Here is a 16,563-nt window from a genome sequence, read left to right on the forward strand (position 1 = left end):
TCACAGTGGTCCCTGTGGTTTCTGTTTGCAGGGCAGGCGGGTGGGGGCAGGGTGGCATCAAGGATGCTGAGCAGTGACTCAGGTGATGTAATGGGGCTTGAGCCAAGCTGACAGAAGGGGAAGTGGTGAGGAGCAGCTGGTATCTTTGGAAGGTAAAGCTGAAATGATTTTCGATGTGTTGGGTGAGAGGGGAGGGTGTGTGGAGAACAGGAGGCGTCGAAGGTGGCCTCAACGTTTTCGGTCTAAGGAAGTGAAGCAATGGAGGAAGCTGCCATTTTTCTAATGGAATGAGCAGGACTGGACAGTAAAATCGAGAGTTGGTTTTGGACGTGTCTCTGATTAAACGATCAGGTTGAGCTACAGAGCTGGCCGGGGACGTCTGGAGTTGAGGGAAGAGGCCTGAGCCGAGGATGTAAATGTGGGAGTTGTACGCATACAGACTGTCATTCCAGCCCTCAGTCGGGTGAGGCCCACAAAGGGAGTGATTTTAGAGAAGAGGCGTCATTCAGGAGTGAACCCGGCAGCTTCCAGCCACAGACGAGGGTCAGCCACTGGGGGCGGCAGGATGGAGGGCAAAGAACCAAGGAATGGTCCGCAGTGTCGGGCGAGGCCCCAGTTCAACTAAAGTGATGGCGGGAGGTTAACCTCACCAGCCTTGGTGAGGGCACCAGCAGCTCCATGGCGAGGACTAAAGCCGGAGGGGGAAGGAGCACGTGAAAGGCGAGGAAGCGGAGGAAAAACGTAGGGAATTCATTCAGGAGTCTGGCCGTGAATGGAAGTTTTTAACACGCTGGAGATGCGCACCGAGAGAAAGGACCATGTGAGCNGAATGGTCCGCAGTGTCGGGCGAGGCCCCAGTTCAACTAAAGTGATGGCGGGAGGTTAACCTCACCAGCCTTGGTGAGGGCACCAGCAGCTCCATGGCGAGGACTAAAGCCGGAGGGGGAAGGGGGAAGGAGCACGTGAAAGGCGAGGAAGCGGAGGAAAAACGTAGGGAATTCATTCAGGAGTCTGGCCGTGAATGGAAGTTTTTAACACACTGGAGATGCGCACCGAGAGAAAGGACCATGTGAGCATGGAAGCCGCTGGTGGAGAGGGCCGCCCAGGGCGTCACCGCCTCCATCCAGAGCCGTGGAGGCAGCAGAAGGTGGGGGAGCGTTAGGTGAAAAGTTGGTGAGGCGGGGGGCTGTGTGCCCCGTTCTGTGAGCCCAGAGGAGTCTGAGTGCAGTAAGAAAGGGCAGAGGAGTCAGGGGGCAGGAGATCGAGAGATGTCGGGAGGTTATACATGGAGGCCTGTCTCCTTTACAGGAAGAAATTTGTCCCCAAGAGGAAGGAGGTGCCCCCCAGCCCTGCCAGTGGGCGTCGGCAGTGAATGTCAGGCACCAGTACATCTACGCGGCCCAGCCGGCACTGAGCAGAGTCCTCGTGGTCGATGTGCAAGCCCAGAAAGTCCTGCAGGTATGTCTGTCTAAGGGGGTGAGGACACTTCTGGTCCTGGGGCACAGCCTGCCAAGTTCTTCTTTGCTTTCTGCACCCACCCCCCCAGCTGCTGGAGGGGAGGTCAGGTAGGAGGGGAGACGTGAAGGAGATGCCTGTGCAGTGGTTCGGCGGGTCTTGACCACCTGCTAGGTGCCAAGCACCGTTCTAGGGGCTTGGAAATGTGAGAAATATTATATACATATCAAGTAAGAGATGTATGCCTGTTTAGATAAACAGGCAAAGGAGAGGGAGGCCTAAGCCAGACGTCAGTGAGGGTGTCACCACCACATGAGCCACATGAAATCCGGAGAACCGAACAAAGCAGCACTGGGGCCTGGGTCGTGTAGACAGAGGAGAGGTGGAAGTAGGAGCCTGAAGTCATCACTTAAAGCTCACGAAGAAGAGAAAAAGCAGCAAGGAGACCCAAAGGAGTAGCAGACAGGTAGGAAGGAAATTACAGAGGGTTCACTCCAGAAGCCAAGAAAAGAGTGTTTTAAGGGAGAGGTCGTGGTTGGTCAGAGGTGGCGAATGTTGCAGACAGCATCTGGGTCATGAAAACTGAGAACGGACTGTTGGACCTGCTGCCACGAGACTCACCTTGGCAGAGTAGAAACAGCCTCGGGTGACTGACAGGGTGAGCAGAGAGGGTGGGGATGAGGGAACTCAAGCCCAAGGGGGCAGGTCCAAGTTAGCCTGGTGAGCAGGGAGGTGGGGACTGGGAATGTAGACAGTGGCTCTGAGGGGGTTTGCTGTCAAGGCGGGAACCCTGCTGGTGGACCAGGGGGACAAGCCACTGGAAGAGGATGTGGAAGGGCCTTTGTTTTTAGAAGAGCTGACATCACAGCGTTTGTATGATAATAGGAAGGTTTGTTCCCACAAGTCTTCCCCCTTTTCTGCCTCCTGGGACTAGGCAGGCATCAGCAAAGTCCAGGGCAGAGGAGCGGAGATGCTGGCCATAGATAAAGGCCTGTTCTCTCACTGGGAGAGGAGGAAGCAAAGCACAAGGGCGCAGGGGCAAGTGTGTGGCATGGTCACTGGTTGTCGCTGACCTTCCCTTCTGGTTGCCTTGAGCTTCTCAGAGCAGGAAGGAGAATTATCCCCAAGGCTGGAGGTTTGAGGAGGGAGGAGACAGTTGCTGTGAGACCCACTGGCCCCGGGGTGTGATAAGACCGCTGGGCCATCCCGAAGGCCAGCAAGGACTGTGCGTGGAAAGGCAACGTGGGGTCGCTGCGGGGTGAGTGAGCAGGGCGGGCTCTCCCGCCCGTGGTGTTCAGCTGCGCTGCTGCGGACTCACCACAGGGAGGAGGTTGGGTATAACCAACACAGCGGTTTCTCCTGGCAAATACAACAGGGGGCTTTCTCACTTTCTTTCCGTTATTGATTTCCCTGACCAGAGAACATGCTCTGAATAATTTAAAGTACCAGAGATTTTTTTGTCCACTTGATCTGTCAGCTGCTGCGAGGTGTGTTGAACACGCCCGCCGTGACTGTGTTCCAGGTCCCACCTGTAACACCCCCGGGAAGGTGCCTTGTTCCACTAAAATGCTCCTCTCTATCCTGACAGCGCTTCTGGCCCGAAAGTCCGTTTCCGTCTCAGTGCAGCTAATCAGGTTTATTTTAATTAGGGCTATTGTGGTGCAGTTTCCTACCCCTTTTACCTTCAACCTCTCCATGCCCATATAGTTAAGGGAGTCTTTTTAAAGCCACAGCTAGTCTTTTGGTTTTGGGATTTTATCTAGTTTAATAATCTTGGTCTCTTATTTGGAGAGTGTGATCCACTTATATTTCATTTTTAATTTATATAGTATTATCTAGTATCTTATTGTTTTATTTTGACCTGTTTATGTTGCTTTTCTCTCCTGTTTGCTTTTGAACTAGTCAGACATTTTTATTAGTCCGTTTTCCCTCTATTACCGTGCCGACGGTTCATTCCTTTATGTTATTGTCATTACCACCATTGAGCTCACTGCCTGCATCCTCGCCTCAACACAGTTTCCCACGCAGGACGGCTTCGCTTCCCCATTAATGACAGAACACTCACCCCTTCACACCGCTCCCCCAGCCTGTTGCTTTATTGTAGGGATGGATTTTGACTCTACATATAATTTAACCCCTCAAGAGCTGACTCATTACTTCGTACAGTCGGTAGTCATCTACATTCACCCGCACATTTACTTTTCCCGTGGCTCTTTATTGCTTCCCGAAGCACCTACTTATGTCTGGTGTTGAGGGATCATTTTCCCTCGACCTGCATGAGGTTTTTTTGTTCTTTTGGCTCAGGGCTACTGGCAACAGATTCCCATGGTTTTTGCTTGTTTGAAAATAACCTTTGCCCTATATTTTTGAAGTATATTTTCAGTGGCGGCAGAATTCTGCCTTGGCAATTGTACATTTCAGCATTTTAAGACGCTTCCCCATTCCCTTCCCATTCCTTCCGGTAATAGGTCAACTGTCCGTGTCACTCTTGCTCTTTTGAAGGTAATGTATCACTTTTTCGACTCCTTTTCAGATTTTCCTTGGTCTTTAGCAGTTTTGCTACAATGTGCCAGGTAATGAGTCCTGTGTATTTATTTTGACTTGGAGTTTTCAGAGGCCCTGGAATGTATGGATGGAAATTTTTCCTCATGTTGGGAAATTCTCAGCCATTATTTCCTCAGATACTAGGCTGCGTCATGCTCCCTTGCTTTGTCTTTACAAATTCTGGGTTTTGGTGTTTTTTTTTTAAGTTGGGCCTTTCTGTTGTATCTCACTTATCGTTCCCACTCTGATCGTCCATTCTTTTTTCCCCTTTCGAGCTTCAGCCTGGAAATGTTCTGTCAGCCTTTCGGTTCACTAATTCTATCTTCTGTGTCTAATATGGGCCTTAACAAAACCTATTTATTGAGTTCTTCATTCTAGGCTTTGCGTTTTTTACTTGAAAATGTCAACCTAACTCCAAACTACATTTTTTATGGGTCACCTGTGGGTCTGTTTCTATCATCTTGTTTATGATGTTTTCAGTCATAGAGTCTGCATTTTGGAACGCCTAGTAATGTTCTTGGATGCAAAACACTTCCATATATAATAGTTCAGAGATTTGGGATGGCTCTCACCCACCAAAAAGGATTCGCATTTCTTCTGCCAGGCAGAGAGAGCAGAGAATGAACCACGTCAACATCATCAGTCAGCACGTTGAGCGGGAGCTGAGGCGGAGTGTTTGCAGGGCTTCGCTGCTGGTCCCGCAGCCTCTTCAGGACCCTTTCCTCGGCACCTCAGCATGTGGAGCCTGGAAACTTTTCTGAATTTGAAGCCATGAGGCAAAAATCTATTAGACTCTTGCTTCGAATGAGAATGTGCTCTAGGATGGAAACGGTTAAGCAGAAAGAAGAGAGAATGGCTACGGTCCAAACCTCAGGGCAGTTTTGCTGTGAAGAGGGTAGGCAGACATCTGGAAGAGAGAGGTGTCGTCAGGGGCTATTTTTAAAAGAGGGTATATAAGAAACTAGAAATGGTGTCGGCGTGGTGTCATTGCTGGTGGGTTCCAAAGCACTGGGTAGAGGGAGGCAGTGCCAGCCGCAAGCCTTTGGGAAGTTCAGGGAAGCAGCCAGGAAGCTGGGAGATGGGGGGTACGGGGCATAGCCCTAGACACGAATAAAGGACCTGGGATGTGTGGAGCACAGGAAGGTAATAACAGCCTCTACCTGAGGCTTCAGAGAACAGGGGGTTAGTCAAAGGAGACTTCAAAGATGGTGATGAATGGAGAAAAAAGCAAAATACATTGCATCAGGGATGAGCAAACATCAGGAGTTCGGCTTTGGGAATGTTGAGATCATCGGCAGAGAGATGAATTCTAGAGTTATCGGCATACAGTAGGTTATTTACAGCCTGGTACTGGGTGAGCTCATCGGGGAAAGGATGCAGACGAGAGCAGGTCAAAACGGAGGGCCAGGGACATGCCGGCACTCAGAAGTCAGGGTGAGGAAGACAAGCTTAGGGAGGTGGGAGGCTGAGCAAAGAAAATGTTTCTGAAAGGGAATAATTCACCCTGTGGAATGTTGCTGCTATGTCGGGTAAGAGGAGAGTCACGAAGATGGCCCTTGGAATCTGACCCGAAGAGCGAGAGCCGGCCGGGGAGAGACGAAGCCAGAAACCTGGTGGGAAGGAGGAAAAGAAGACTCGGGGAGTCCACAGGCGAGTCTCTGGAGAAGTGTTGACCCACAGAGCTTTCTCCCCTAAAGTCAGAAAAGCTAGAGTTGGGTTGGCTGAAACTGAAACCTCAGAAATTGTAGACAAGGTCTCAGTTATGGTGGCTGAAGTGCGGAGGAAGAAAAGACCATCGAAACCAAGAAGGACGTGAGAAAGCAGGGCTTTGGGTGAACCCTCTGTGTGGGTCTGAAGGCACCAAACCCGAGGAACAAGTGCCCAGAAGGGAAGGCAGGGAGCCGGGTGTCCCGTGGTGAGTGCGCACAGGGAGTGGCTAGGACATTAGCGATGGAAGAAGAGCAGGGGTCCTAGTCCAGTGGCAAGGGCAGCACAGTGTGTTAGAACTTATAAAACGACGTTCTATGCAGAAGAGAGAAAGGTCTCCGACTGACAGGCTGCAGGGTAGGCTCCGCCCTCAGGGGACGGCAGTGGAGAGACTGCCTGGCGTTGTAGTCTGAGTCCCAGCAGCTGCCTCGGAAGGATGTGCAAGACAGAGGCTATGTGCAAAGATGAAGTGATCATGGATGAGCTCAGAGTGAGATGCTGATGACCCGGGGGAAGGCCCCCTGCCCAGTGTCCGGGCCACGGAGGGTTTAAGGGGCCCAGAGACTTCCAGGGGGTGGGAGGGTCCTCAGCTGGCTCCTGCATGGAGTGTTTGGGCTTTTGCCAAGACTCTCTGGGTCTCTCCGAAGACGAACCCAGAAGGGAGGCTTCTGCACTGGGCTCCCAAACAGCCTCACCGGCAAGGATGCTGGGCTGGCCTCTGCGCCCCCAGGGGTGACGGCCACACACAGAACCCAGAAAGGACCGCTGTGGCAGCCTCTACAACAAGCACGACCAACTGGTCATTATTTTTTTTCAAGTCCATAGGTGTGGACCCTCTGCCGACCAAGCTGTCCTATGACAAGTCACATGACCAAGTGTGGGTCCTGAGCTGGGGGGACCAGCACAAGTCCCGGCCAAGCCTCCAGGTACGTTGAACACAGTAGGCGGCACCTACCCACTCAGGAACAGCCTTGCTCCCTGTTTAACGCTCTCCCACTTCCCTAGCGGCCAACCACACCTATCCAAACCTGCCCATCAAGGCTGGAGGAGAGAGTAGAAACAGCCTCGGGTGACTGGCAGGGTGTGTCCAGCAAGGCCTGCTGCTGGAGACAGTGAGTGACACTGGCGTGGATAGGAGGCTGGTGCTGCCAGGACCAGAATGAGGCTCCTGGGGCCAAGCAGCAGTGTGGGGTGCAGGCAGGAAACAGGGAGACCGTCTCACTTTGCCTTGCGCTGGACGGGCTGGAGAACTAGAGTCGAAGCAAGCACCAGATACCGGCCAGTAAGGAAGGGCAAGGAAAAGCAGCAGCAGCAATTACGCCCATTAGCAGAAGCGTGTTTACTGCATGCATCCATTGTGCTGGGGCTCAGAAAAGCTGGGTGACTTGCCCACGGTCCAACCCCAGCAGCAGGCTCTGCAGCCGTGTTACCACCTCCTGGGAAGAGCTTGGGCCCCGACATCTGTGGGGTTCCTCCCTCCGCCAGCCAGGGAAGAGCCACAGCTGCCCTGTGCTGAGTGCGCCTGGTTCGGCCTTTCTCATCAAAGACACATGAGAGGATTCCGCTGTACAAAAAGTGATTGGAATGCCTGTTTTCTCAATTCTCCCCCAAAATGGTGCATAGAACCATCCTAGATGCACAGAAAAGTTAATTCATTACATACAACGGACGCCCCGGGCATGAGGGTTTAATTCTCTCAGAACCCCAGCTGAGAAGGGCTGCAGCTGGAACCAAGTTCACCCTGTCCCCAGGACTGGTGAGAGGCTAGGGACACCTGGGTCTCGAGAGGCTTCCTCCCGGGGACTGGCCACCAGCCTGCCTTCCTCGGCGGCACCAGGGGGAGGACACGACTTCACCTCCTATAAACTGAACCTATTGTCACTTGATGGGCTCGTCAACCAGTCCTGAGCCCCTGTGAGCTGATGACAATAACAACAACCCATCAGAGGACATAGGAGCCTGAATAAAGGTTGTTCAGAGTAGAGGGTAAACCTGCAGTGTTATCATCGGTCCCCCTGGGAGCTCTAGGAATGTGCTTATGGAAACCTGAGAGGAGCAGCCACCAGCGGTCCTTCCAGAACTAAGAATGAACAAAAATGATTCTCTAATTTCCAACTGCAGTAGGTAAGCTCAGAAATGCAGAGTTTCTGTTGAGACCCAAATAGTTGCCTGAAAGATCTCAAATCCCAGACCAAAGAGATGAAGAGATTGAGACTTGATGTCTCAGAAGTTCACCAGAAGCTTAGAAAGAGAGAAGGAAACAGCTGGAATGGAGTCTGACATCAAATTTAGAATAATAATTACCAAGTTACAAAATATAGTCATGTAGATTGAAAAGGATCTACAACTTATAAGCTAAACTGAGAAATGACACCTCCCTGCCGTTGTTGGTAAAAGAATAGAGGGGAAGAAGCCTCACAAGGCAGATGGCACCAGTGACCAGCAGCAGGAATGACAGTCCCTCGGGCCTTGGATGGTGTGGCTGCAACAGGAGCTGGAAGACTGTGGCAGTCACACAAACATGCTACTTAGATAAAAGGGGTGACACCCAAGAATCCCATAGCCCACACCAAGATATCATCTACCTGTCAGGACGAAAGACACAGCGATGTGCAAGAATCCAGAGAGCGCGTCACTCATCACGGGGCCCCCTGAGGAGCCTGTTTGAGGAACCAGATCAGAGACAGCAAGATGGAGAATGATAGAGATGAGACAGTTGTACAGAAGGAACCTGGAGAGGAAGGCGTAAAATTAAAAGTAAGATGGATGAGGAGACACCATCTAGAAATGTACAACAGGTGCTCAAATAAGGATGTTCGAATTAGCAGAGACTCTGAAAAGAAACACACTGAAAGAGAAATTCTGATACCGGACATAACTCCAGATAAGTTATTTCAGTAAAACTGAATATGGAGTGGAGAGACGAGGCGGAAGAATACTCAAAAATGCCATCCCATTGGGATAGGAGAGGTTATAGAGAATGTTTGACATCAACAGCTTAGAACCAAGCATCCCAGTCCAGATGGGACAAACTGAGTTCTCCTGTTGAAAGCAGGGATGATCACACCAGGCTTTAAAAACATGAAGGGAAAAAAAAGAAAACCGTAACTTGTTTACAAGAAACACACAGGATGGTAAGAAGAGATTTAGTTTAAAGGGGTAGAAATAGTGACGGATGGACAGGGGAACATGTATGTACAGGTGGTGATACTGTTATCACACGAGGCAGAGCTGAAGGGTCACCGGCATAAGGACAGACATGAGTGATGACCGCTAGTAGATATCCAGAAACATGGTGACTATACACGTAAAACAAGAGCAGTTAAAAACACAAAGGGAATTTAATGTGAACTGTGCTGACCGATGCTTTGCTGTGTCCAACGCACACCCACATCTTTGCGCGTGTCGTACACAGGATTATCGTGCCCGTGGTGTGTAATCATTATGCCCATGTATAATGTGCATCCTTATTTTTCCCTCAAAAATTTGGGCAAAAAGTGTGCATTATACACAGCAAAATACAGTAAACTGTACCTACTAAGGGGACAAAATAATGACATGGGAAAATTGAATAATATGAATAAGGAACTTGGTTTAATTAATTTATAGGAAACCTTTCATCTGCCAATAGTTTTCCACATGTTCACATATAGATAACTATACTGGTAATCACAAAGAAAACATTTACGGATTTTGCAAACGTTATAGGCTACATTATCTGATAATTAGAAGTAATTAAAATGTGACCTAATAAGAAAGTACTCCTAGATCATTATTAGATCAAAGAGGAAATTAAAAGGGAAATTATAAACAATCTCAAAAGCAATGAAGGAGAGAACATTTCACACTAAAACCTATGGGAGACAGAAAAGGTTATACACAAGGAATATTTGTGCCTTAGAAGCGCACAAAGGAAGTATTTGTGTTAAGAAATTAGAAAAAGAGCAAAGTGACCGATAAGAATAAATAACACTGAAATTAATAGAAAGAAAATAATAAGAGAACAAATAGAGAAACAGATAAATCTTTCTCATACCTGATAAAGCAAAAATAACAAAAATAGACACAATGAAGAATGAGGGAGGGATATAACTGCAGACACAGGAGAATGAAATAATTGTAAAATAATGCTACATTGCAATTCGGGGACAGCAAGGTTTAAAACCTATTAGAAATGGATGATTAGACTTCCAGCCAAGATGGAGGCATAGGTAGACACCCTGTGCCTCCTCGCACAACCAAAAGAAGGACAACAACAAATTTAAAAACAAAAAACAACCAGAACTGCAAGAAAATCGAACTGTATGGAAGTCCAACAACCAAGGAGTTAAAGAAGAAACACCCAGACCATTAGAAGGGGCAGAGATGGGCAGCTGGGCAGAGAGGACTCATGGCAAGGCGCAGCTTAAGGACCAGGCAGGTGGCAGGTGGCAGAGCGGGCAGGCCCACATTTGCATGCAGATAAACCAGGAGGAACAATTGGGGAGCCAGACAGACCACACAACCCAGGGTTCCAGGGGGGCAAATAAGGCCTTAAACCTCTGACTGAAAACACCTGTGTGGGTTGTGGCAGTGGGAGAAACTCCAGTCTCACAGGAGAGTCCATTGGAGAGACCCACATGGTCCTAGAATGTACACAAGCCCACCCACCCAGAATCAGCACCAGAAGGGCCCAATCTGCTTGTGGGAAGTGGGGGAAGTAACTGAAAACCAGAAGAGAGCGGGGCAAGTGGCACTGTGCCCTCTCAGACCCCTCCCCTACATACAGTGTCACTGTGGAGGAATGTGGGTTGCCCCACCCTGGTGAGCATCTAAGGCTCCGCCCTTTACTACAGATGTGCAGAGACAAAAAATGGCTCATATGAAAGAACAGATCAATGCTCCAGAAAAAATACAACTAAGTGACCAAGAGATAGCCAACCTATCAAATGCACAGTTCAAAGCACTGGTGATCAGGATGCTCCAGGAACTCACTGGGTACTTCAACAGTGAGTTGAAGCATAAAAAACACCCAGGCAGCAATAAAAGTTGCATTATGTGAAATAAAGAAAAATCTACAGGGAATCAACAGTGACAGGAAGGAAACAGGACTTAAATCAACAGTCTGGAGCAGAAGGAAGAAAGAAACATTCAACCAAAACAGAATGAAGAAACAAAAATTCAAAAAAATGAGGAGAGGCTTAGGAACCTCCAGGACATCTTTAAACGTTCCAACACCCGAATCATAGGGGTGCCAAAAGGAGAAAAGGAAGAGCAACAAATTGATGACTGATTTAAACAAATAATGAAGGAAAAATTCCCCAACGTGACAAAGGAAATAGACTTTCAGGAAGTCTAGGAAGTTGAAAGAGTCCCAAAGAAGTTGGACCCAAGGAGGAACACACCAAGGCACATCATGATTACATTACCCAACATAAAGATGAGGAGAAAATCTTCAAAGCAGCAAGAGAAAGGGAGTTATCTACAAAGGAGTTCCCATAAGACTGTCAGCTGATTTCTCAAAAGAGAAAGAGACCTTGCAGGCAAGAAGGGGCTGGAAAGAAGTATTCCAGGTCATGAAAGGCAAGGACCTACATCCAAGATTACTCTGCCCAGCAAAGCTATCATTTAGAATGGAAGGGCAGATAAAGTGCTTCCCAGATAAGGGCCAGTTAAAGAAGTTCATCACCACCAAATTCTTACTATATGGAATGTTAAAGGGACTTCTCTAAGAAAAAGATTTAAAAAATCTGAACAGTAAAATGCCAACAAAACCACAGCTATTAACAATCAACCAACCAAACAAACAAACAAAAACCCCACAAGCAAACAACTAGAACAGGAACAGAATCACAGAAATGGAGATCACATGGAAGGTTAGCAACAGGGAAGTGAGAGGGGGAGAAGGTACAGAGAATAAGAAGCATAAATGGTAGGTAGAAAATAGACAGGGGGAGGGTAAGAATAGTATAGGAAATGTAGAGGCCAAAGAACTTTTATGTACGACCCATGGACATACATGAACTTGTACGTACGACCCAAAGGCGGGGAATGCAGGTGGGAAGGGGTATGCAGTGCAGAGGGGAAAATGGGACAACTGTAACATAAAATATATTTTTAAATAAATTATATACAATAAAATATATTTAAAAAATAAAAATAAAATTTAAAAAAATAAATGCATGATTATTACAAAATGTAAGAAAAAAACTGACCTAAGAAATGGAAAAAAACTAGAACAATTATCTTAGGAGAGGCTTCTATGAGATTAAAGATCTATCATTAAAAAAATGTACATCTAAGTTTTCTCAGCCCTTCAAAATATAATTTTAATATTATTTAAATTATCTCAGTCCACAAGAGAAAAAAATGTACAGCTCCTTCATTTTAAATAGCCTATATTTTTATAATTATGAAAACTGATTAGTTTATAACTCTTAATACTGTTTTTAATCTCAAAAATACATGAACAAAATTCTAACCATGGTGTGGAAGTGGAGTCCAGCCGTGCATCCGATCTCGTGGGCAGGGAACACATTCCCAGAGGCAATGACGGTCCACTTCCAGGAAACCAGTCAGCATTACACGTAACACAAACAAATTAAAACAGAAAAAGAAAATAACCCTGTGATATTTCCAATAAATGCTGAAAAGACATTTAATTAAATGCAGTGGACATTCTTAATAAAATACCTAGAAATGGGGCTGAAAGGAAATTCCTTAAATATGATGAAGACTATTTCCCAGAAACCAAGAGCAAATTTTGTCTAAATGGTAAAGCACTAAAAGCATTTTAATTAATTTCAGTAATTAGACCCTGATGTCCACCATCACCATAATTGGCAACTCTGGGAAATGCACTATGACAAGAAAATGAAATAGATTGAATAAACTTACCTTTGTCGGTGTCGTCTGGGGTTAAGGAAATGAGCACTTCCAAAAACTGCTTCCAGAAAAGGTCAGCTGGCATAGGCTTTGCGGTGAGCAATTTGAAATGTGGACCAAAAGCCTCAAAACAGTGATTTTTGACCCAGCAACTTGACTTCCCAGAACTTATCCCAAAGCAGTGATCATGGGTGTGAATAAAAAATTTTGTTACAACATTATGTTCCTGTGCTGTTTATATTTGCAAACCATTAAAATAACATTCTAATGTTTCTAAACACCCAGCACTAAGGAACTGGCTGCAAACCTTGCTGTGACCACAGGAAGGTGCTTCGATGCAGGAGGCCACCCCCAGCAGCCAGAGTTTGGGCCTTGGCCCAGCACTGTCTGGCCCACTCACTCCCATGCCCAGCTTTCAGCGGCCTCTCAGCCTGTCCCACTGGATGCCTGGTCCGCTGCCCTTCTCCAAATGTCACTTCGTGGCTGACTTATCCTCCCTCTATGGAGTGCCCAGTCTTTCTTACCCCATGCTGACTACCAAATGACCTCTGATACCCGGCTACATAAGTATCCCTCCCACGCCGAGCTCATAGACCCAGTAAATTTGGGGAGTTACCTTGGGGCCACTGAGATACCCAGCCACATGCTAGTACACAAGCCAAAGGGGGGTGTGACTTGTTGGAGCCACAAGGCTGACATGCCACATCAGTTCAGTGGCCTGCAGTACCGTGTTTTCATGCAGTGACCTCTGAGTACAGGGTGTCAAAGTGGCGAGGTGCGCATGGCACCAGCTGCTGACAGCCCGTCATTTCCCATCTCTGTTACAAGCCAAAATGACAGGCCTGCTACCTACTGAGCAAGGGTCATACAGCTCCTCGGAATTCTCTGGCGTTTTCCTGCGGACTCTCAAAGTCAGTTTCCTGATGCTGATCCTTCTTCGTGCCCAGTTCTCTGAGCTTTTCCTCACAGACCCGCCATGGAAGTGTCACTTGGCCATTTTTGCTAAATCACAGGGAAATAACCTCACGCAACTGATTGGGGAAAGACTCAAGCCCCACGCCCGCCTGAGGAGGCGGCCAGGTACTGCTGTTCTCATGGTAAAAGTCAGAGCCAGGAGGCAACCCCATTCGCAAAAGGAAAAAGCATGCAGAGCTCCAGGCCACAGAAGTCACAGAGCGAGCCACCCGCCCAATGACTGTCCCTCCCCACGCCCGTCCCCCCCCCCAATGACTGTCCTTGGCCCGAGGCTGCAGAAATCTGGATCCTTCCTTGTGTGCACACGGCCACAACAGGAAGTGGCCACAGAAGTGTCTCACTTCCCTGTTTAGGGTCCTCTGCCTTCTGTCCTGTTCAGGGGGTCTGGGCTTGTCCTTGGGGCCCTCAACCTGATTGAGCACCTCACCTGGCTGCAGGTCTGCCACCTTTCTGGGCAATGGCATTGGACTTGGAGGCTGATGAGCACGTGTAGAAGGTGGAGGATGCAGTCTGTCTGGCTCGGTGTCTGGCCGGCCCAGCCCAGGCCTCAGGAGCTCCGGCGCAGATGCCCGGCCTGAGTGCAGGGAGCTTTCTGGCAGGAGCCCCAGACCACCCTCCCATCCTCTCTAACCTCGGACATGGCTGCACTCTGTTCTGCACTGCCCACGTGCCTGTCCCTGAAGCAGAGCAGCAGGATACACCCCAGGAAATGGCTCTGGTCACCTCCTGCCATGTCCACGGGGGAGAAAGCACAACCTCAGGGAAACCGAGGCAGCCATGCTCTGTCACCACCAATTTGTACCAAACACAGGACCCAATTCCCTACCTCTCACAGCAAGTCCCCTCTCTGACACCAGAACCTGTCACAGCCTCGTACTCGCAAGGCCTCTATCCGCATGCCCAGCATCCCTGCCCGGAATCCCCGCCCAGTTCCTACTTTCTCTGGTGAATCATGAAGACACAGCTCCCTGGGAATGCCTCGGCGAGCTGAGTGTGACAGAGACTCCCAACAAACCAGCCCAGGCACCAGCCATCCAAGGAACATAGCCAGTAATCTGTCACACATTACTTAAAAGCTCTCCCCTTTTCCCTGGGGGAGCCTAGGTGTTGAGAAGGTGGGCTTCCCTGCTGTAGGGCAGGTAGTCTCTGAGCGGGGTGATGTTTCAGTTCTGGGGGCCGCCCTCTGAAGCCCCAACACAAGTCCAACACGGTCCCCACAAGCCCCTGCTCTGCAGTCACCGCAGCGGACAATGAGTGGCAGGTCACGCCTAAGCAGAGGCATCCACTCTGGATACCACAGTGGATACCATTCAGGCATCCACTCCCATCCCGCCACTTCTTCCCTGGGGACGTTCAGGTCCCTGCCTGTGACATCCTATTCTGCTTTTGCCCCGCCCCCAAGACTGGCTTACCCACAATTTCTGCAGCATGTCTGCTGGGGGTCTCCCCAGAGTGTGCAGGGGTCCCCAGGTTTCCAGCCCCCCACTGGGATGGGCCCTCACAGGACTCACGCTCCGTGTTACAGGTGATCACAGAAGCCAGCACTGGGCAGGGCCAGCACCTCATCCGCACGCCCTTTGCAGGAGTGGACGACTTCTTCATTCCCCCAACAAACCTCATCATCAACCACATCAGGTGAGACCCGCCGGCGAGGCCCTGAGGCCCCACACGCTGCTGCAGCTGCGCCCTGCATGGGGCACCTCCGCCCAGGGTGGGGCCTGCTCCTGCCTCTGCCTCCCCTACTCCTCCTGGGCTGGCTTGGGAGCCCTCAGGAAGGGGCAGAGAAATGGACCCACCCCAGTCTTTAATTGTTGAAGTCAGGAAGTACCCAGCTCCAAACACCCTCGGGGGGCCCAGTGAGGTCAGGGAGGCCCATCGTCAGGTGAGGACAACAGAGGAAAGCAGGAAACAGCAGTGGTTAATTGAGCACCCACCCCTTGCTAGACACTCACAGAAAAAAACTGGTAGTAGTTTTTTCTCACACCTGTTTACAGATGAGGAAACTGAGGCTCGGAGAAGTTAAGACACTGGTCAAGGTCACACAGCCAGGAATTGGCAGTCCGACTGAATGCAAAGCCAGGTCCCCTTTGAGCAGCCCGTACTGCCTCATCCTCTGCTCACTCCAGCCCATGGTTCCTCTGAGCCCCCAGAGCAGCCATGCAGGCGCCTGGCCGGGAAGCGAGGCCCCCTGGGTGCCCGGTTAGCCACCGCTCAAAAGAGGAGCCTCCTAATAACTGTCAGGGCCTCAGGGGCAGACCTCACCCCGGCCTGGCCACGCCCCTTCCCCATTCATTCCAGGGCACCCCTGGCACTGCCTGTGAGGTCACCTCCACGAAGACTGAGCCTGCCTTTATGGAGTCGTCAGGACAGTGCTATTCGTGCCTTCCTTTGATCTGGCGTCAAGCACCTTTCTCCCAAAGAAATGACTCACTGGCAAGCTGATGCTGGATTTGTAAAATAGGACTGGCCCCTCAGTTCTTGCCCAAGGAGGGAAATAAGCACTTTCTGACCCCCACCCCCACCACAGATGGTGCCCGGGGAAGGGTCCCTGGTGCGGTTCCAGAGGCCCAGGCCCCCGGGAGCGGCCGGATGCCGTGGCGGGCCTGCCGCTCAGAGACTCAGAGGCCCTGTGAGCACGAGGCCTCCTCGTAAAGTTCCCTGTGAGAGCAGGGATTTTCTCCCCACCGTGTCCAAGGATGCGTCCCAAATGCGTTAAAGAGGGCGTTTTCCCCACCCTGAGGCACTGATGTCCAAGAGAGAACCGGGGAAGTGGTTTTTCTCTACTCCTGTAAGAAAGTGGACCGTGTCAAAAGGCCTCTGTGAGCACGGGAATCACGAGAGGCTCCTGATCCGAAAGTCCCGCTGGAGCTGGGCCCTTGCAGCCGGCCAGGGCCCCCCAGGGGGAGCTTCAGGAGGTCCAAGCGGCCACCTCTGGAGCTCTCCCACTGCAGCGTCCTCCTGGATCAGTGGCCCCCAACAGCTCTCACAGGGACGACCCCCTTTAGACTCACAGAGGTG

General features: G+C 49.9%; 1 protein-coding gene across 1 annotated transcript in view; it reads left to right on the plus strand.

The window, feature by feature from the left end:
- The window catches only part of FSTL4 (follistatin like 4), a 354,377-nt gene that overhangs the window by 331,075 nt on the left and 6,739 nt on the right, over window positions 1–16,563 (plus strand). The window contains exons 13-15 of the mRNA XM_037050468.1: window positions 1,309–1,458; window positions 6,525–6,632; window positions 15,071–15,180. Coding sequence (XP_036906363.1) covers window positions 1,309–1,458; window positions 6,525–6,632; window positions 15,071–15,180 — 368 coding nt within the window. The remainder of the gene's footprint in view (window positions 1–1,308; window positions 1,459–6,524; window positions 6,633–15,070; window positions 15,181–16,563) is intronic.

This window comes from Sturnira hondurensis, unplaced genomic scaffold (genome assembly GCF_014824575.4).
Source record: "Sturnira hondurensis isolate 20B ecotype Veracruz unplaced genomic scaffold, ASM1482457v3 Scaffold0006805, whole genome shotgun sequence".
Lineage (NCBI taxonomy): Eukaryota > Metazoa > Chordata > Mammalia > Chiroptera > Phyllostomidae > Sturnira > Sturnira hondurensis.